Source organism: Onychomys torridus, chromosome 3 (assembly GCF_903995425.1).
Source record: "Onychomys torridus chromosome 3, mOncTor1.1, whole genome shotgun sequence".
NCBI classification, from domain to species: Eukaryota; Metazoa; Chordata; class Mammalia; order Rodentia; family Cricetidae; genus Onychomys; species Onychomys torridus.
In genome coordinates this window covers 152,788,153-152,809,795 of record NC_050445.1, presented here as the reverse complement: position 1 = coordinate 152,809,795, position 21,643 = coordinate 152,788,153, and the positions used below count along the sequence as shown (strand labels likewise).

The window sequence follows — 21,643 nt, the reverse complement described above, 5'->3', positions numbered from 1 at the left end:
TTAAAGTTGTACATGTAGCTTTTAACAGTGGACCACAGTCAATCTATCATCTGTATTTCCCCACAGAGTAAGCATCTTCAGTTTTTTCACACCCCCTTTTGTCACTGAGTCCTCTCCTTTCTCTGTTCCCATTTTCTTCCATGTTGTTCTTAAGAAAGTTGTTCAGAACTGCAAATATAATTAGAGCAATGAAGGTTTATATGGGGATGGTTACCCATGCTTAGCAGCATGTAGTAGCTTTTCAGGGAGTCTGTTAATTCTTTTGTTCTTGTATCAAATATAGAGTCTGTGTGACTGAGGACACACACACACACACACCTCTTTCATGCACTGCTGTTATTAGCTGTACTTGGGCAGCAGTCAATTGATGTTTCCTTATATACATATGAAACTATTTTTACTACAATAAATAAACCTGTAGCAGTTCAGTATTTCAAGGGTGTTCATAATATCTCATTAGATTATTCTGTCATACTAACATGCTTCTCCCAAATACTTGCAGATAATTTTACTTCAGTGTTCAAGAGTTCAGTTCATTTTCATGTGTCATCTTTAAATTCCTGCTGAAACTACCTAGTATATATATTTGGTGCAAGTTTGAATATAAGATGGAGTGATCATGCTGTCATATGGCTTGAGGTAAGCTTTGGTGGACTTGTACACAGCAAGGATACACAGCTTGTGATGGGTATTGCAGTTCTGTGAGTTACCTGCTCATAAAACTCACTGGCGATGCCCTCTGTCCACTTCAGGTGGAGTTCTTTACATTTAGCAGGCCCATTAATGTCAGCCAACTTTATACACATTTGACACACCAGGAGACGATCATTTTCATTGGTCCAATCTATTCCAACATCATCGTTTACCTGTGTGAGGGACAAAATTAACATGTTCTGTCTCTATGATAGCTCAACTAGAACATGAGAAATGGCAACAGAATTTGATTGTCTTCTTTCTGTGTGGGAATGAGAACATCACACATCAGAACTTCAGATACTAGAACTAATATTATCAGTTTGCATTGAAAAAAAAGTGATGCAGCTCATCCAAAATTAAAATAGTCAAAGAAAAAGTAACTATTATTGAACTTACAAGAAATCTTGTTTGAAATTAGCATAGTATCAACTTTTATTAATTAATAAAACTACAATAAGAAATTTTCTTTTGTATGTGTATGCACAAGAAGAGTATTTGCAGGAGTGTATGTATATGGGGGGGGGGCAGGGGTCAAAGATCAACTCAGGTATCTTTCCGTAGGAGCCACTGTCTTGCTGTGGAATAATCCTCTTGTACACTGTAAAGATTTGTCACTTGAATTGGTTTAATAAAATGCTGATTGGCTGATAGCCAGGCAGGAAGTATAGGTGTGGCAACCAAACTAAGGGTGCTAAGATGAAGAGTGGGGGAGTCAGGGGAGATGCCAGCAGACACAGGGAAAATAGGACATGTAGAAAATGAGGTAATAAGCCATAAGCCACATGGCAAAGGGTAGATGAGAAAGATGGGTTAATTTAAAGTATAAGAGTTAGCTAGTAACAAGCCTGAGTTATCAACCAAATATTTGTAATTAATATTAAGCTTCTAAGTGATTATTTGAGAGCAGCTGTGGGGCAGGCAAATTGCCTACACCACCTTGCTTTTCAGACAGGGTCTCTCTCTGCTTAGGCTAGGCTGCTGGTCATTGAGACTCTGGAGCCTCTTGTGTGTGCCTCCCCAGTGCTAAGGCACTGATATTATGCATGAGTCCTACCATGCTCAGTCTTTTATTTTTTAAATTTGGGCTCTCACAGTCATTCTTTGGTCTTCATGCTGACAAAGCAAATACTTTAATGACTATGGCTTCTTCCCAGGAACAAATAAACTTTCTTGAATTAATATTTAGGCTTTTATGTTTGATACGTGAAATTTTGCTTCATTTTCTTTCCTTTCTACTGCTGTCAGATAATTTGCCTTATATACTATAGACATGATTATATGTTAAATGTTAAATCAAACACAGCAACAATGGTAGCTAATATTTTTTATTCTCTGTAGAACAGAGTCTAGCATATATAGCCAAGACCTCAACTTTTTAGGTATCTAGACTCAGAGTGATACATAGATGCCAGCTCGGGAATAAGTATTTTAATCATTTTTTTTTCTTACAGAAAGCTCATGGCGATTGAGTCTTGTTCAATATTTGATTATAACACACCTTTTAATGTGTTCATAAAATGAACACTAGTAGAGGTCTACTTACCTTGGAATTAAATTTGGCTACAAAGTCAAAGTGTTTCTTCAGGTCAGTAGCCAAGATTGCTTCAATGACTAGGAAACGGAAATGCTTAAATTCCACGTGGTCCAGGTTACCTAAGAAGTTATACTCTGGCCGGGACATAAAGAGATTCCATGCTGCAGCAGCATGGTGATTCTCCAGGACTGACCGGTCATTGTACAGCACCGCCTAGGGTGGAAGGCAGGAGAAGAGAGGGTCCAACTTCTTATGTTAAAAAGGAATCACAGAAGTCTTTGAGAATATGCGGGGCTTTAAATTTCTCATTTTTATGTTGGCTATTAAAAGTCACTGTGTTATCTTGACTGTTGATGCCTTTTCTTGGGTAATATCATTTTCTTGACATATAAGTTCCTCCCCTTAAAATGTTTTTTGAAAATATATATATACATATATTACATATATAAATTATATATATATATATATATATATATATATATATAATTATTTTCTTAAATTTTTTTTATTTGAAGAAACTTTGTTTAGGTCAAAAGAATTCTCCCCAATATCTGAGATAGATGGATAATAAATTCTTATCAATGAAAACACATGCACTAAAAATAACTGTTACCATGGAAATATTTCCAGAGTAAGTTTTCCATCCCAAAGTCATACCCTTAAAGGACCAAGGGAAGCATGGTTCTCAGTCCTTTCAAAAAGGGACATGTGTGCAAGCTGTCTTTGCTTTGTCAGGGATATTTACTATTAGTCAGCTGATCCCAAGAAGGTAGCCAGGAAACGATCTTTCTGTGTAATGAGGCTAGACATCTGCCATGAATGTCTCAGCACACACCATGACATGTTCAGAAATTAACAAGGCCTCGAAGAATTTTACCTGAGCACTGAGTACAGGCTGGTCCCTACAAACCTAGCACCTCTCACAAGTCATATTTGTAGAGTTATTTTCATCCCGAGAAATGTACACCCTAACTTACTTCTCGCCCATCGAGCCCTCACCTGTGGAGCACTGGTGGCGACCAGGAAGGCGTTCGTCCTTCCAGGATGGTCATAGTCATGCATGGCTGCGGCCACGTACAAAGCCATCAACTCCAAGGCTGGAATATTCCCAGAGAGACATCCGTACTTGTCATCCGGCACGTGATACATTTTTGAAAACACATATCCCATGTGTCCATGTGTAAATCCGCTGTCAGAATCTGAGGAGAGGAAGGGAAAGTGATAGACACTCCTAAAAACTGTAAAGCTGGAATCCTCTTTCTGATTTCCTTTAACAACAAAGCACACAGTTTGAATTCCTGGCTTTTACAAGAAGCACAGGCATAATTCATACGCACCAGAGTCGCTTGCTGATCCATGATCACTAATCACGCTTGGGAGGCCAGGAATTGGCTGTGTTGTGAGATACCACACAGCATGCAAAACATCAGTGGCATGGATTCTGTTATGATCTGTAAGGATGCAAAGGAGCAAGCACACATCAGCTGGTAAATTCTGGGGTCCACGGCTGAAGACTGCCATCTACTGGCTAAACACTTCTGTCCACACTTTAAACTCTCCAGGGAACGCATGCCAGACTTCCCTGGACAGGTACTTCTAGAAAATTCTCCCATCAATTCCATCATTTTCATAGTAACAAGAAAATCACACCCACAGCATTTATTGTGCACCGGATATCCAAAGTGGAAAAGCCAGTGTCTGATTCTTCCAGAAGCCTATGTACACAGTTAACTCAACACATTGTGTTTACATTTCTGTTTCTTTGCTCTTGTACAAGAAAAACTTTGTAGAGATGCAGAAAGAAAGACCTAAACTACTTAGACCAATGGTCTCAAGGAGCAAAATGTCATCTCAGATGAATGAATGGCATCTCCTTCCTATTTACAGCAAAGATGGCCAGCTAAAGGGACCAGCAACAATACCAAACACCACACATCCCCCTTTACCACCAGGAATCAGCAGGTGCATCAACACCAATCCTCACCAAGCAATCATATAATTTTTTAAATCATATTCCTACTAATAAGTTGCCCATGTAGACTGCTATATCAGCTGCTGCTTCATGAAGTTTCCCCCTTAATCCCTCTCTTCTTATAGCTGCATCTAGATGAACTCATACTAACACGAGTGACAATTAAGCTTTATGCTCCCCTTTGCCCTGAACGGCGTTACAGATCGACTCTGACTAAAGACTTATTCTCTAAGATGTGAATAGAGTCTCCAGTCACAGTTCATCTGATTCCGTTTTCACTTTCCTTCCATGGCTTTTTAGTATTAATTGTGGATTTGTTTACAGAAAGCCAGCAGACACATAATTCTTCAGGAGTGTCAATGCTGAAATAATTAGAGGAGTGAACACTTGTATTTGTAATTAAAACTATGACAAGGAAGGCTTTTGTTAGCTTGTTCACATTAGTCTAACCGTGTAAGCTCAACAGGGAGGAGACATTATATTTTGAAGCTGTGCCAATCAAGCCAAAGCTTTCCTAGGAGGTGGAAATAAACTCTTTTTACGGAAATGCAAGGGGCCAAGAGACCTCGAATAGTGCAAGCAGGTTTATTTATTTTAACATTTACTTATTTTTTGTATATGTGCATACACACACAAGCACACCCTGGAGGTGAGAGGAAAACCTGTGGAAATGAGTTCTGTCCTTCTACCTATGGTCTCAAGGGGTCCTTATCCACTGAGTCAACCTATTTGTCTTGCAAGGATCCTTAGTTTATAAATTATTTTCACATGGAGTGGACAATTTAATAGTTTATAAAAATAATTATTTGCTCATCTAAAAATAGGAAATATAGAACATAAAATAACAAGATTTAGAATCTGGAAGCTTATTTTTATATCTGAAAACTGGCCCTGTGCTCCCATTGTCTCATGGGATACCAGAGACAGCAATGTGCTCTAGGTCACAGCAAAGCGCACGACCACACATCACAGTATTTCTATGCAGTTTGGCATCTCAATGAACTCAATAAAACTTGCTGGTTGAAAAATTAAAATACATGTGTGAATGAAACAATAATTTGTAATTCCTGTCCAGTGCATAACTGTACTTCAGTTTTCCTGTGGCTTCCTTTCTGAAAATGTTTATTTATATAACTCCTTAATCCTTGTGAGATCACTAACATTTATGTCACTTGCTGGCATCTGACCAGGCTAAGCCCTGGGAAAGTCACATTAAAGGAAGCCAGGCTTATCGCCAGATTCCCACTCCTCCCCCACCAAACAACCCCCTTCTGGTCTCTCTTCCAAACTTTAATGGCCTCAGCGGCCAGACTGTCCCAACGGACCCAGTACCATTAAGCACCTCCTTCCCCAAGCCAGCTGGCCTGTTCTGCCCCTCATGCCTTAGCTTGTCCTCAGCACATTTCAGTGGCAGGCTGTGTTCTTCCTTCTTCCTGGTCACACTATGTGCTATGCATTTTCACATGAGTACACCATATGAGTTTCTTTAAAACATCATGCTCACTAGGCTAGCATGTTCATCCTTTTCTGAGATACCTGCCAATAATTTGTGTCCAAGTATAAGCATTTTTAAAATTTAACTTCAATTTTTTTTTCTGTTTTTGCTTTTAAGACAGGGTGTCTCTCCCTATAGTTCAAGATTGTTTTAAACTCATTATGTGGTTCAGGATAACCTTGAATTTCTGATCCTCTTGCCTCAGCATCCTGAGTGCTGAAACTGCAGACATGTGCCATCAGACTTCCTACTTGCTAGGCAAGTACTTTACCAACTGGGCAATACCCCCCAGCCCTTCATTTCAAGTCTTGATAACTACAAAAGCCATGAGCTTTTGAAGTTCAAAATGTATAAAAGCAAACTTAAAAGGGAAAACAGGTTTTGAACAACACATATCCAACATTAGTGCACATGCTGCCAGAGTCTACAGAAAGCACATTCCTAAGACATATTCAAATTAACAGATTGAATAGCATTGATCTTTCTTCTATGTATTTATTCCTTTGAAAGACCATTGGGTGTTACACACTTCTACAGCACCTTTAGTTGAGTCTTTGGACGTTTTCTTCAGCTCCATATATTCTATATAGTATTGTAAAACGACCATGTGTATGTGCAGTGATTGCATGGATTTGACATGAACATTTAGCCTTTCTTCTGCATTCTGTCTTCATTATTATAATTTTCTAAATATTCAATACTGAAATTCTTGAGTGCCTTTAGGTTTCATGTGCACCTGACATTTATAAACAATTTCCCCATTACCATTTTTGTATGTTTCTTCTTTTCTACATTACTAACTAAACTGCCATCTTCCAGCCCCTCTGAATACCAATTAAGTTTATCTCATCTTGAGAAAACATCAACTGCTCTTGTTTGAGTTGAACTGATCAGATACCATGATAAAAAATTAAATTCAGTCAATAAAAGCAGGTGATTATTTAATGAGAATATATTTATGTTTAACATTTCATCTTACCTCAAACAACTATGAGAGATATACAAGGCACATATTCTAATCTTTTAAGAAATATCATCCCATTTGATCCTGACATTCATGTGAAACAAATCCCATGACCGTATTTTCAAGACAAAGAAACGAGGCTAGAGGAGGTGGGTGAGGCTCCAGGGTCTTACACAGTGTGCAGTGAAGGAGACAGGGTCCCAGGAGCAACCACACATATAGTGAGGTCACACATATTACCCAATATACAATGAGGTCACACAGATTAGCCAATGACTTGACCTCCCACCACTTTCTGCAAGTCTGACAAGCAAGTATTGGATTATCTTATACTCACAAGGAATGTCCCTATATCCGATCTCCAAAGCATGAAAGTAATTCATAAATTCCCTAACTGGGATTTTAAAGGCTTCAAAGAGGCCCATGTCTTCAAACAGTCTGTATGATACCTGAAAAGGGGGAGAGAAGACCTTCTAAGATATCATTCATTATGGGAGAGATGGTAAAGTGTAAGAGTGTGCATCCATCAACTACATTGATATGCCCCCAGTAGAGATATTTCTATTGGGAATACTAAACACACTGAAGGCATCTATATACTGAGTCAATGGAGTTCCTTACCATAGAGACTATGTCATCTGTATTTAAGATAATTATTGCACATAAATTCCACCAGAAAAAAAAAAAAACAAGCAAAACCACAGTGTAATAAGAACAATGCAAATTGGATTAAATTGGATGATTACTGAACACTTTAAGATAATACACACATGCTAAGCCAGGCTGTTGGGAGGATATCAGTAAGATTGTCATGGCTTTGACTTGAATGCTAGACACAGAGTTCTTCCTACTATTCTCATTATTATTGTTTTAGCCAATATTTGAGTTCTTGTATATAAGCACTAAGGGAGTTAACATGCATGCTGCATCAATAATAATAACAGTAACAATGGCAACGGTGTGCATACACATAGCACCAAAAGAGACCAGAGCTCTAATTGGTCGGCACATACTAATTATGTACAGATAGTTCTCTGAGTACCTCTTTGAGACTGGTACTATGAGTTCCCAATATCTGATGGCAGAGGATGCTGAAAACAGAGATGTTGAGCAGCTTGCAGATGACCACCCAGTTGGTAAGGAACTGTACGTGCCAGTTTTGGAGTTTGTAGTCTTAACTGCTTGATACTGATATCAAGGATCTAGTATTTCACACACAGTCATTCCAAATTCATGAAGAAAGGATCATGAATTGAGCAAACTGTACTCACTGAAATGAGTAATTATAACTTTAAAATCTGAAGGCTGGATAGAAGGCTTAGTGGTTAAAAGCACTGGATGTTCTTACAGTGGACCAATATCACAATAGCACAATATCACCACATCAACTCCTAGCATCCCATGGTATCTTATAACCATCTGAAACTCTAATTCTAAGAAATTTAATGCCCTCTCTGGCCTCCACAGGTACCAGGCATGCATGTGGGGCACAGACATACATACAGGAAAAATACTAATATACATAAATAAAATAAGATAAATTACTTTTTGCTAAAAAGATAAACATGTAAAATACTCAGATTCAAAGAATTCAGGAAGGCCAGGAGCTGAGGCCTCTTCAAAAACCTGTTTGATGTGAAACTTGGCACTGTGGAGTCTCAGACAAAAGGTGATTCTTGGTCTGTCCATGCTAATTAATTTTAGCTGTCCTAACATCTCACTAAAAGTGGTGTGAAAGTCAGGGTGGGGGCCAGGGGGACTTTTCCATAATCAGAACTTTGTGACTCATGAACTCAAAGGCAGAGTCTCAGAAAGAGCTACTTAGCACGGCAATTGAAACTGTGTTCCCTCGGAAGCTCTATGCTCCGTGATTGATTGAGGTGAAAGGGATAGAGAAGGATATAAGAGCATGTCTTAGTGGATGACTTGTACACAGACATACAAAAGATAAATGGGTGAGCTTTGAGATTTGTTATTTATCCTAAATATTCCTTATGTATGCTGGTATCCATAACTCTTAAGCAGATGGTACAGCTGAGAGTGTTGCTCACTGGTAGAGCCCATGCTCAGCAGAGTGGACTCAATCTCTAGCAAGACAACAATAAAAAGGTCACTCATAGGCCCACCTCTGAGACCATCGAGAGACACCAGAAATTTGCAGTAGTATTTGCTCTATTGTTAACGTACTGAAAATCTAAGCCACCAAGGTCACTGTGCTATGTGGTCACACTTTCTGTTTGGAGGGCTGGATGATGTTATGAGTGAATGTGTTTTATGGGTTGCAGGGATGTAGCAGACTGAAAATGACCTGGACTTCTGAGAAGGCTAATTTTATGAAGTCTAATGTTAATTTAATGCTTTACCAAAAAAAAAAAAAGAAGGAAAAGAAAGCAAAAAAGTATATTCTTTCAAGCCTAAGTTTCTTCTGTAACACAGTTATTAAAAAAAAATAAATAAATAAACAAACAAAACTGCTATACCAAGCTCGTGTGGTGACATAAACTTATAATTACAGCCCTTAGGAGGTGGAAACAGGAGGATCAAGGGTTTCCTGTGACACAGCATGATTGACAGCAGCCTGTGTTGTATAAGACCTTGTCTCAAAACAAAAACAAAACAAACAAAACAAAACACAAGCCAACCAACCTATAGTTACTGTGGAGATCAGAGACAAGCAAGCATGTGTGGTGTTTGGAATCTGAAACCGCAGAACTCTGAGGTGAGGCAAGAGGACTGTCATGAGTTTGAGTCTAGCTGGAGCTAGCTATATAGGGAGTTTCAGCTAGGTCAGCCTGTGCTACAATGTGACACTGAGAGAGAGAGAGAGAGAGAGAGAGAGAGAGAGAGAGAGAGAGAGAGAGAGAGAGAGAGAGAGAGAGAGACAATCCCTACTAGAAAGGAAGGATCCTGCATGGACCACAGCTATATTTTGTGGCATGATACACTATGTGACTGGTTCTCTCTAGGCGTCACACTTCGCAATTGGATTCAAACACTCCTAGGAGGAAAATCAAATTCTGACATGAAGGCAAATGGGACACAGTGGCTGCCTTGAACTTGTTAAGATCAGTGAGCTTTGCAGACAGCTTGGTACTAAGGGCTCAGGAGAGATAAATGGAACTGTCGACTCCCCATAAACATGGCTGCCTGCCGCTATATCATGGTCATGGCCAAAATAAGTCTAGCAGAGGGCCAATGACATTTTATACAGATCATAATTAGCTTCTGCTTCATAGCTCATCATCTAAGTTGATCCGTCATTAGTTTGAAACAGATTTCTTTCTCCACTTGATTGATAATTCCTTTAGGGGAAGGGTCTTTTCTTGAAGATCAAATGAATTCTCTGGGTCTGTGTATTTAACACTAAAAGCAGGAGCACAAGTTTCCCATTCAAATCCTGTAAACTGTATTTTCCCCAAGATGTTCCATACTCAGGCTCTTGAACAGCAGTTGGGGACAGCCAGTCTTAGGGTAGAGAAGAACCAGTGTTCCACAAATTTCTAGTATTAGGCAGAAAAGTTATTAGTGTCCCTCATCAATATGTGCTGGGTCTTGATGCCACTAAAAGCATCTTTGGTGTGTTGCTTTGCAATTTTTGAGGTAGAGATTCAACAGAGCCAAGGATGACCTCGGATTCACCAAAGTCAGAAGTCTTTGGGGGTGCTGTGGTATTACTCATATTTTAAATACATATTGATATACTATAATACCACCCCTTGGACTATACATATAATTTTTAGTTATTTACTTTAATTTTATTTGTGTAAGTACTTGCCTACATGTATACATATGCACTATGTGCCTAGAGAGTGCAGAAGAGGACACCAGATCCCTGGAACTGGAGTTCTAGATGGCTGTGATCTGGGATCTAAACTCAGGTCCTCTGCAAGAGCAGTAACCGCTCTTAACAGGTGCACCCGCATCTCCCCAGCCCTGGATCATGCATATTTTGATGGCTATTTTATAATACAACCAATCATCATTTAGCTTCAATTTTTCAAACAAATATATTTAAAACCTAATTTCCTTCCACTTCCCCAAATAATCAGTCCTTTAATAGGGAAGCCTTGAGAGAGTCTCTCTTACAGAGACAAGACCTAACACATCTGTCATGTACCTGGCCACTCACTCTGAATTTCCATTAGAGAAATTATTTTGATTTTCAAGCACAGGAAATTCTGGTGTTTCCCAAGCCAGTGGGGGAGTTACCTATTTCTGCATAGTACCTTATTTTTCATGAAACCTAAGCACTATGCTATTCAGAAGTTATAACAACAGTCGGGAGATATAATCATAGGGATGAATCCATTAACAGGAGTCTCCTTTCTGAAGCCAGGCCAGCTTCTCTCTGGCTCAATTCTATGAAATTTGGTCACTTGTCCATCTTGCTGACCTATTCCTGCCTCTGCCTCTAGCCCTAAAAATGACATAACATACATTGATTGATTGATTGATTGATTGATTGATTGAAGCTGAGGATCGAACCCAGGGCCTTGTGCTTGCTAGACAAGCACTCTACCACTGAGCTAAATCCCTAACCCTACCCAACATCTTAATTGTAGACTACAATGCTCAATTGAAATTCCAGTTGTTTTTTGGTCAGCACACAGCCATAGAACCTACCACATGTTCTCTGATAAAATTTCACTTCTTTCTGCATGCCTGCCCACCAGTGTTGGGAATGTACAGATTAGCGACCAACGGACTGTTTCCTTCTGTGTTCCAAGTCATCCTCTTGAATATATTTCTTACCTGGCTCAAAATTCGGCCACATTTTCTTCCTATATTTTCCACTAAATCAAAAATTGGAAAATTCCAGGTGTTTAACTTATCCATAATTGAGTCCAGGTTATCCATGACTAGGGGTTCAGGAGCAAGAATTGGCTTGTCCTGTAATAGAGATGAAGATATTAAACCACATGTAGTTTCTCTATTTAAAAAAATCATGATTCTGGTAAATTCATGACTAACTGTGGCTCTTAGAAATAAATGACTTAAAAGTTCACGAATCTTAAGATCAGTAAACAAACAAACAAAGGAAGAAAACATGAGCCCAGAGTAGAGAAGCTAGAACTGAGCGCAGTGTGACTTTTACATGGTCTGATGCCTGCTTTCCCCCTTTCACACACAGCCCAGCCCTAACAGATGTTTCTCCAGTCCACTACTTTTGTGTCAATTTGCAAGAGTCTTTAATGCAGACTGAGGAACCTCAGAAAACTCTGATGTTATCTCTAACCGCCTTCTTTCCATACTTCGGTAAATGTGTGAGAAGTGAGCCTGGCTTATGTTGGACCCTGGACAGAAATGCATGAGGTGAATGAAGCCTTCACCTCTCCACTTTAATTGCATTTATATCTGAGCTATTCAGATCAGCATTATTCCTGGGGAATGACAGCTGCCACATCTTTCAGAAATGTAATTTTATCCCCGAGACCTGCTCTCCACTAAACAACTTACTCTATGTAAATGTAAGGGCTGTCAGTGTACAAAGCACCTTAAATCAGCATACTCATATTTTCTCACTACCATAACTATTTTAAAAAGTAAAGAAAATACAGAGAATAAACCATTAAAATTTTGCCTGAACAGCTACTCTGAAGGTACAAGTAGCAAAAACATGGTTAAAGAAAAATGGTAAGGACAGCAGCTGGTGATTATGGGCAAGTCAGCTGCTCCCTGTCCTTGGCAGCCATGCCTAACAACACTCAAATGTGCACCCGTGAGTGTCTTTATAGCAGATAAGTCACCAACAAAGGACTTTTTAGAATCAGTACAAGCCTGATCTAACACAACAAGGAAAACAAATACTGGTTCACTTACTAATCAAGGGGATATCAAAGCTAAACCAGACGATGCCCTAAGAAAATTAGTTAACCAATCAATCTGTCTTTCTAAACTATTAGTCTAATATTATATTACCATTTAATATTATTAGTTTATTAATTTTTCCTTATTCACACTTTTTTATTACACTGTATTCATATGTAAAGATGAATACTTGGTGCTGGCAATATTGCTCTGTTGGTAAAAAAGCTTGCCATGCAAGCATGAAAGATGAGTTTTATCCATAAAACCTATTTACAAAAAATCAGCATGATTGATGGTGGTCAATTGCAATGTCAAAGCTGGGGACACAGAGAAAGGTGATTCCTAGTGCTCACTGGCCATCCATCCAAGCCCACTTGTTGAGCTCCAACCAATGAGAGACCTTGTTTCAAAATAAAGTAGATGGAACTTCACCTAAAGTTGTTGTCTGGACTTCCCATGTGTGCTTTCCTACATATGCACCTGCAGACAGACAGACAGACAGACAGACTCTCTCTCTCTCTCTCTCTCTCTCTCTTAAACTTTTCATTACCATTTTTTTTTTTAAAAAAAAGAAGAAACCAACATGCTCGGAGAGAGGAAGATTATAACAATATACCTAAAGGATACAGACACATGGATCCAAATGGATGCAGCTATAACCCTAAGACAACGGAATCTACCCCTAAGCCAGTCTCTGCCACAGAAGCAAGTTCTCATGGAAATGAATGAGTTTAGTGATGTGGGGCTACCAGGAAGATCATGGTCTGGGAAGTATAGGTGCCACAAGCCGATGCTTTCCTCAGTGGCTCTCTCTGGCACTCAGCCTCCTCTTCATTCTGCAAAATGTCACTGCTGTCACTGTTGTTATTGGTCTCATAATCAGAGGTAACTTGTGAAGTGTCATCTGCAATTGAAAGAGAATAGCCTGTTTTAAGAGACCTATGATGGGGAAGGGGACACAAGGAAGTAAGTGCTCCTGAAACACATCAGCAAACTATGAAGTATTTAGGAAGACTGCTTTCATGTATCTCCACATCAAAAACAGAATAATAGGGAGGGAAATATATTTTCAAGGTTTATTTTAGTTTTGACTATGTGCACGCAGTATATGATTTATATGCCTTTGGAGGACAGCTGAAGGTGTTAGAGCCCTTGGAACTGGAGTTATAGGCAGCTAATTGTAAGCTACCCAACATGGGTGCTAGGAACAGAACTCAGGTTTTCTGGAAGAGCAATTCCTACCTTTGTGCAATCTCTCCAGTCCCCAAAATACATTTCTAATCCTAACAAATAGGTGGGAATTAAGATATGTGATTTATGTGACAGTAATGATCCCTCAAAAATAACTTTTAGATAATTGTTTGCATTGATTCTGTAAGTTCACATTTTTTCCTCCCTGTTCTTTTCTCTTTCCCCTTCCTTCCTTCACTTCCTTCCTGGTAGTGGGGATCAAAACGGGGCTTTATACATGGTATCAAGAACTCTACCACTGAGCTACATCCCCTAGCTGGATTTAAATTTCTATTTCTTCTATTCTTCTACTGCATTAAGCCAGGAAACAGTTGACTACACACTAATTAAGGCCATATGTGATGGGAATAATCGTGTTGACACACACAGGAAGGAGTGGTCTGTTAGAGCATGAAGCAATGGCTCATACTTGTGAGTGGACAGATCTTATGTGTATGTCCCAGGTACTTGGGAGTCTGGGCTTCCTCCTTCTTTTCTCTCCTCCACTATCTCTCCTTCCAATCAGCAACTATTAGCTGAAAATCCAACCAGAAAATACAAGTGTCTAAAGAACATGCTTCTGCCAGGTGGTGATGGTGGCGGCGCACGCCTTTAATCCCAGTACTCGGGAGGCAGAGGCGGGTGGATCTCTGTGAGTTTGAGGCCAGCCTGGTCTACAAAGAGAGATCCAGGAAGGGCACAAAGCTACACAGAGAAACGCTGTCTCAAAAACACAACACAACAAAACAAAACCCAAACAAACAAAACAAAAAACATAACATGCTTCCAAACAGTCATCAGGAAGAATGACATATTTGTAACATTATCTCAGGACCCTCTTTTCTTCCATCTTCTGATATAACTACTTGCCAGCTAAACTTAGGAACAAAGGGCAGAATAAAAACATAACTGATCAGGTACAACTCCTGATCTATGGAGAAAAGGCGAAGCTCTAGTGGAGGACCATGGCACTGTGAGAACCCAGGAAGGTGACTTGTGCACTGGAGGACCATGGCACTGTGAGAACCCAGGAAGGTGACCTGTGCACTGGAGGACCATGGCACTGTGAGAACCCAGGAAGGTGACCTGTGCACTGGAGGACCATGGCACTGTGAGAACCCAGGAAGGTGACCTGTGCACTGGAGGACCATGGCACTGTGAGAACCCAGGAAGGTGACCTGACCTGATGTCCTCATCCTGTTAGCCCTGGGAGACTTGGAGAAGCATCCTAAGTCTTCAATAAGCTATACAATAACCACACAGGTAATTTTCCTTTGACTTCTTCTGGTCCTTTGCATATTGCTACATAAGATTCTCATGGAAATAAAATGTCAACAAATTTTATTTGAGGGTATCTACTAAGAAATGTTGATAGGGACACATAAGTATTCCCGATGGTGCCATGACCTTAAAGTCTACACTTCATAGATGCTTTGATTTCTACATTGTATATTTTCAGCACAGTACAAACAAGCCCATAGAGCTATGCCAACAAAAATAATTATTACAGCAACATCACAAGCAGTAGCTACTTACAGTGACCCCATAATCCAATGAGAAATAAATGATTCTGTGTGTTCAATGTATGTGGTGCCCAAAGAGACCACACGAAAGCATCAGATTTCTGCAGCTGGAGTTACACATGGTTGTTGAACCACCAGATGTGTGTGCTGAGAATCAAACTCAGGTCCTCTGGAAGGGCAGTCTATGCTCAAAACTTCCAAATAACCTCATCATCCCCACATGTTGTATTTAATCTTTACAGTGATCTCATGTAGTGGGTACTACTGTTATTCTGCCATTTTGCAAGTGAAAGGACTAAGGTACAGAAATTTAGATGACACATGAGTGGGGAACAGAAGAAGGGGTGATCCATGTTATAGCACCTATGCTCTTAACTTCAGGATATTGCCTCAAGAAAAAACCATATCATCGTGAACAGTACAATCAGGGTCATATTTTAGTATCTGGGTTGGTGATCTCACAAACACATGCTAAGATAGACAACCCTCTAATGAACAAGGCATCAAGATGAACCACCATTTATATATAGTATACCATGTAACATACAGTGCTATACATTATATAAAGGGGGATCTGACTTTAAAATAATATACATTTGTGTCCAAGTACAAAAATGCCTGGGTGATTCCACCTTTAAATTTTGCTATGAATTAAATTTAGATAGTGTGTTGAGGATGATTTTTATTTCCTTGTTGGTCTTTTTAAGCTTACATTTAATTTAAATTAGCTGGAGAGATGGCTCAGTGGTTAAAAGCAATTGCTGCTGTTACAGAAGAATTTCAGTTTCCAGCACTCATATCAGGAGGCTCACAACTCATATCTCAACTCCAGCTACAGAGATCTGATGCCCAGTTCTGGCCTACATGGGTACTACACTCATGTGCATAAACACACACACACACACACACACACACACACACACTTTTAAAAATTCATAAAGTTAAAATTCACAAATTAAAAAAAAAAGCCAGGAATTCAAGTTGCATTTTTTGTCAGGAGGAAAATAGAAAATAAAATATGTTGAATTTTGAACAACAGAATACCAAATGGTGTATTACCTGTTCTGTTTGTTTTCTGAATGGCTGAGCCACTTCTCTCTGAAGGTCCTTCAGGAGGATTCCCTTGTGAATAAGGTCTGCCACAGCTGAGAAATGTTGAGAAGGAATAAGTACATCTGTACATTTTAAAATACTATTAAACACACAGTATCTTCATAAACATCAACCATTCCCTGTCTTGGATTTTCACTGAGATACTTGGCTCACGGTTCAGAGGTGCCTGTCCACAGTCAGGATCTCCACTGTTTTGAACCAGAACTGAGACAACACATCAGGGCAGTGACAAAGTGTGAGCTACATCATAGCTCACAGAAAGCAAAAGAGAGCTAGGGAGGGGCCAGGGTCAAGGAATACCCTTCAAAGCACAACCCTAGGGACCTACTTCCTCTAATGAGGCTTCCGTACTGTGCTTCCAACATTTCCCAATAATATGCCTAGTTATAAGGATAGTAGCCTCATCCATTGATTAAGTCAGGGTTGTCTAGATCTAGCCATTTTCCAGGAGCCTCCATGTTTCATATCAAACTCACACAAAACATATAATAAAATATCATAATCTTCTACTGGTGTGTCTAGGGTGGCAATTCACTTTGTATTACATGCAGTTGCTGATAGGTGGTCCTCTTTGGTGAGTGACTGATCAGCAAACAGACTTTAAAATCCATCTGACTCTCTTCCTCCTCTTCAGTCCACATATTTATATTGAAATGCTGCTAAAGCTGTTTAAGTATTTGGAAAAATACTGAAATAACTGCCATTTATCTGTGAAGTGGTTCTGAAGGTCCTGGCACATGTCTGGCTATGAATATCTTTTCCAGTGGGACACATTTAGAGCCTCATTGCTCCATTCATTTCTTAGAGTTAGGATGCTCAATTTCTAATCATATTTTTAATAAAAGACAACAAATGTTAAAACAGAATGATAGGCTATTAATTTTATTTTTTCCCAAAGTAAGTGTATTTATTTACTGCAAATTTTTCCATTTATCCTTTAAGGTCTTAAGGAAATGAACAAAGGAGATGGACATTGTGGCAAAACCTGAATGACTGATTGAATACACTATTGTTTGAAAAAAAAAATGAGCCAACATGATCTGTGGACAACCAAGACATTGGAAGTTCCCAGAGAAGTGAATGGTGGCCCATCCCAGAGATGGGTATAATAGGAGAATCTTTTTGCTTTATTTTCTCAACAACTTGACTATTTTACAAGTCAAAAGGTAATCACACAAACCCTACTGAGATCCAAACTGGCCCCTCCTTTATTATTTTGTTTAGCTACTTCATGATTAGATTTTAATCTCCTATTTTGTGGCTGGACTCTTTTCTTCCAAATAATATAAAAGGTCTCAGGAGAACTTTTTGGTCTCATAATTACTTAACTACAAGATGACCCAGCATAAAGGGAAAGAAATAAGTTTAATACCTAATGTTTAACATCTAAATGTCTCATCATTTTCTTAACTGTACATGCAGCAAAATATTTCCCAGCTACACTATACCATCATACTAGTAAATTTAGTTTTCAACTCTGAAATATAAACAGAGAAGCATTATATGCGATTTATTTCTAATGAGGAAAACCCATCATTTTGCCTTAGGGGATAAAAAGAAAAGAAGAAAAGAAATAAAAAGCACATGCTAACTTAGGAATTCTAATCTTATGTGAAAGCTTATTAGTGTGAAGATTTTTCATTGCCTGACAATACCTAAAAGGACTATTTAAGTGACTAGTTTAAACAGAGTAGCTCCTGTCTCCCCAGTAAATAAATAAATAAATAAGTAAGTAAGTAAGTAAGTAAATAGCTTGTTACAAAGGCATTACAACAGCCAAGAAACTAGGTTCAATTCCAAGCCCTTCGAGTTCAGCAGGGGAAACCACAATAGTTAGTCGTGTGTTTCTGAAGCATTCTGTGACTACATGGGTGGCTTCCTTGAAGGGAATTATAAAACCTGGTTTGAATTATAGACTTATAAAGCCCAAACAAATAAAATGCACACTACTGGATTTCTAAAATCACTGAACAAGGAGACAGAGAAATCCTCTTGTTTTTTTTTTTTTTTCCCCCTTCATTTTCTTTATGAAAACTCTGTGACATTCTTCCCTCTAAAAACAAGCAAGAAAATCTTATTGGAGCAAGCTGGGCAAGCCATAGAGCTTTCTTGAACACCCCTAGCTTTTATTTCAGATGGTTATTTCTCATAAGTCTTGAGGGAGAGAGAGCCCCTTGGAAAAGCCAGACACAGATGTTCTTAATGGGAATCTCTCTGCAAGGCTTTATCCTGGCTCAGGATACAGAACAAAGAACAATGCTTCCCTCAGCAAGCCTGTTGAATGTCAGATGCTCGAACAATTACAGGGTGTTAACCTAAGGGAATTGGCTCTGGGGTCCAGTGAACTCAGAGAACTCGACATGAAACAGACCAAGAACTCCTCTGAGCTCTTGGCACTGTGAGTGTGATGTAGCATGTCTCAGACAGACTGCACAACAGCTCTAGGAAGGTGGCTGTGTTGGGTGGAAAGCCCACAGAGCTCATTTTCACTTAGAAAGCTGGCATGGGAAGAGCTTGGGTACTAGAATAACATTTTGCTCTGGTATTTGCCCAATAATCAAGGTTAGGTATTTTTTCCCACTTAAAAATAGTCATAGAGAAAAAGGAAGTAAAAATAAAGATGATCAAATAAGCAACATTTATTTATCTTAGGGCAGTAAAGTTTGGATGATGAGAGATTTCCAGGTGTTATGTCTTCAAGTCTTGCTCAGTTGTCTGTGATGCTGTCTATAGCTGGGGGAACCTTTAAAAGGTAGGTCCTATGGGAAAGGAAGTAGGAGGGACTCAAATAGATATCGGGACCTGCAATCTTTCTTCTCCCTGTCTTCACTTTTCTCAACAACAAAGCATCCTCAGTTGGATTATGCTTTGCCATAGGCCCCAAAACAAGAGAATCAAGAAACCACTCAAGCTGTGAGTAGAAGTAGACCATTTCTTCTTGATATTGGGTATCCTGTCACAGTTATGACATGGGGAGTTTACAGACAAGCTACAAGCAAATGAAATGTGTGAGGCTTAGTATCCATTATTAGTTACTAAATGGAGTGTGTTAATAAACATGAGACACAAGGAAGCTCCATGCTTCCAATGCATTCACATAGTCATCTGCATTATCTGTAGACAATAACATTCTGTTTAAGGCATTCTCAGGACTGTGCTTAAAACACTTGCCTCTCTTCTACTTTAAAATACTTAATACTAGGGAATGGAGAGATGGTTCAGTGGTTAAGAGCACAGGCTGTTCTTCCAGAGGATCTGTGTTTGATTTCCAGCACCCACATGGTAGCTCACAACCATTTGTAACCCCAGTCCCAGCCAGTCTCCTAGGGTACTGCATACACATACACGCAGGCAAAATACCCATATACATAAAAATATGTAAATCTTTAAAAATATTTAATACTTTAAGTATCCAAAATGAAGATATAACTGGAGGACAACAAAAATATGCAGTAATTGGAGGTATTTCCTATTTATGGACAATGTTGATGAAAAATAATCACTTCAGGCACATTAAGATCTTCTTTAATCCTCCACTGATAATGCATGGTAAGTCAGTTTTTTATTTTCTCCCCATCCCTCTCTCCCTTCCGTTCTCCCTCCTCCCTCCCCTTCCCTCCTCCCTCCCCTTCCCTCCTCCCTCCCCTCCCTTCCTTTTTGAGAAGTGGTTTCCTAAGCTATAGCCCAGGCTGGCTTCAAACTCACTGTGTAGTTCTAGCTGTCTTTGACTGCCCAGCTATCCTCCTGAGCACTAGGGTTACAAATATCTGTCCCTATGACCAGCTTATAATTCTGTTTCTTTGCAATGTAAAAAGAAATCATTTGTTTAATTTCATTCAGGGAACTATGTGAGTCAAGCCATAATGTATTGTGTGCCAGGAACCCAGCTAAGTTTCTCTGTAAGAGTAGCAAGCACTCTTAGCCCCTGAACTATGTCTCCAGTCCACAAAACACATTTTATCCATCATCCACTAGTATATAACCAAATATATACAGCTAATTATTTTGTACTATCTCCAAAGATCTGTTCAGACTGAATGGAAAATGACGTTTCTATTTATAGAGAGCCATGGAAAAATTAAGTTCCTAGTACAGTCTCAAACATAGCATCACACTATCCTATACTTTCCTGTTACCAGTATAAAGGGCTTACCTGCTACATATGACAGGTGGAGGCAGGATCTGAGGGGACAGATCAGGGGCACTTTGGGTGTAAGTTAAGGCCCTGTGAGATCCAGGGCCTCGCTTGGCAGTTATTTCAGAGGGTTCTGGAAACTGTGCTGAAGTAATGTTGCCAACGGGACTACTGGCAGGCGATCCTTGAGGAGGTGAGGAGGAGGGAGAGGGTACAGGTGAAATTTTAGCAAAGCCACCTGAAAGAGAATGAGAGTTATGATGTCATTCAACAAACACCCCTGAAATGCAAACATGTGACTCATTCCTGTCACCATCACCCTATACACATATAATCAGTAGCCATCAACTTCATGCTTGGCCCCAGATCTGGTCTCATCTCTATGCTACCATCTAGAGACAGGATATGTACCTGGACTGTCCCCATGGCATACAAATATGAGCAGTAAATCATCTTGAGAAATTGGTGGCAGGGCCAGCATACCCGCTGAGGCCACCCCAGGGCAGAAGGATATTATTTTCTTCTCCCATTTTTGCTTCTCTGTCATCCTGACTGAAAATAACAATTACAATTGGTTCATATGTCTGAAAAAATACTATCTGGAACAAAACTCACTACATTTTAAAAGAAATACATTTTTTTAAAACATGTGTGTGTGTGTTTGTGTGTGTGTGTGTGTGTGTGTGTGTGTGTGTGTGTGCGTGCGCGTGTGTTTGCCTGCATAAGTTTATGTGCACTGCATGTGTACAGGAGCTTATGGAGGCCAGAAGATGGCACCAGATACCATGGAACTGGAGTTCTCTAAGTGATTGTGAATCACCATGTGGGTTTTGGGAATCAAATCCAGGTCCTCTGCAAGAGCAGCCTGTGCTCTTAAATCATTGTTGGGACATTTCTCCAGCCTAACTATTGCTTTAAAGTTCAGAGCAAACAGTGGCAGGTATAGAATGTTTTTAAAATGTGCAAGTGAAAATGATAATTTGGGGGAGGCAATTATACTTCCTAACTATTCACACATTCAGTAAACTGTACATTTCTCTGTGAAAATGCATTCCAAAAGTAAGTTTGAAGAGAACATTAAAACATGTGCTACATCCAGCACAAACTACACAGTAGGCCTAAAGCTTAAACTTCAAATTGGGTACTTACGCCAGGCTCCCCATGTTTACATTT

The 21,643-nt window shown here is 39.4% G+C and overlaps 1 protein-coding gene across 2 annotated transcripts in view; it reads right to left on the bottom strand.

Annotated features, from left to right (window-relative positions):
- Pde3a (phosphodiesterase 3A) overlaps positions 1–21,643 on the bottom strand; it is a 279,812-nt gene that overhangs the window by 16,443 nt on the left and 241,726 nt on the right. For both annotated transcript variants that reach the window (XM_036180232.1, XM_036180233.1), the window contains exons 6-14: positions 20,489–20,708; positions 16,282–16,367; positions 13,219–13,373; positions 11,414–11,551; positions 6,999–7,110; positions 3,568–3,681; positions 3,230–3,429; positions 2,240–2,443; positions 711–866 (exon numbers count right to left, since the gene is read on the bottom strand). In XM_036180232.1, coding sequence (XP_036036125.1) covers positions 711–866; positions 2,240–2,443; positions 3,230–3,429; positions 3,568–3,681; positions 6,999–7,110; positions 11,414–11,551; positions 13,219–13,373; positions 16,282–16,367; positions 20,489–20,708 — 1,385 coding nt within the window. The remainder of the gene's footprint in view (positions 1–710; positions 867–2,239; positions 2,444–3,229; positions 3,430–3,567; positions 3,682–6,998; positions 7,111–11,413; positions 11,552–13,218; positions 13,374–16,281; positions 16,368–20,488; positions 20,709–21,643) is intronic.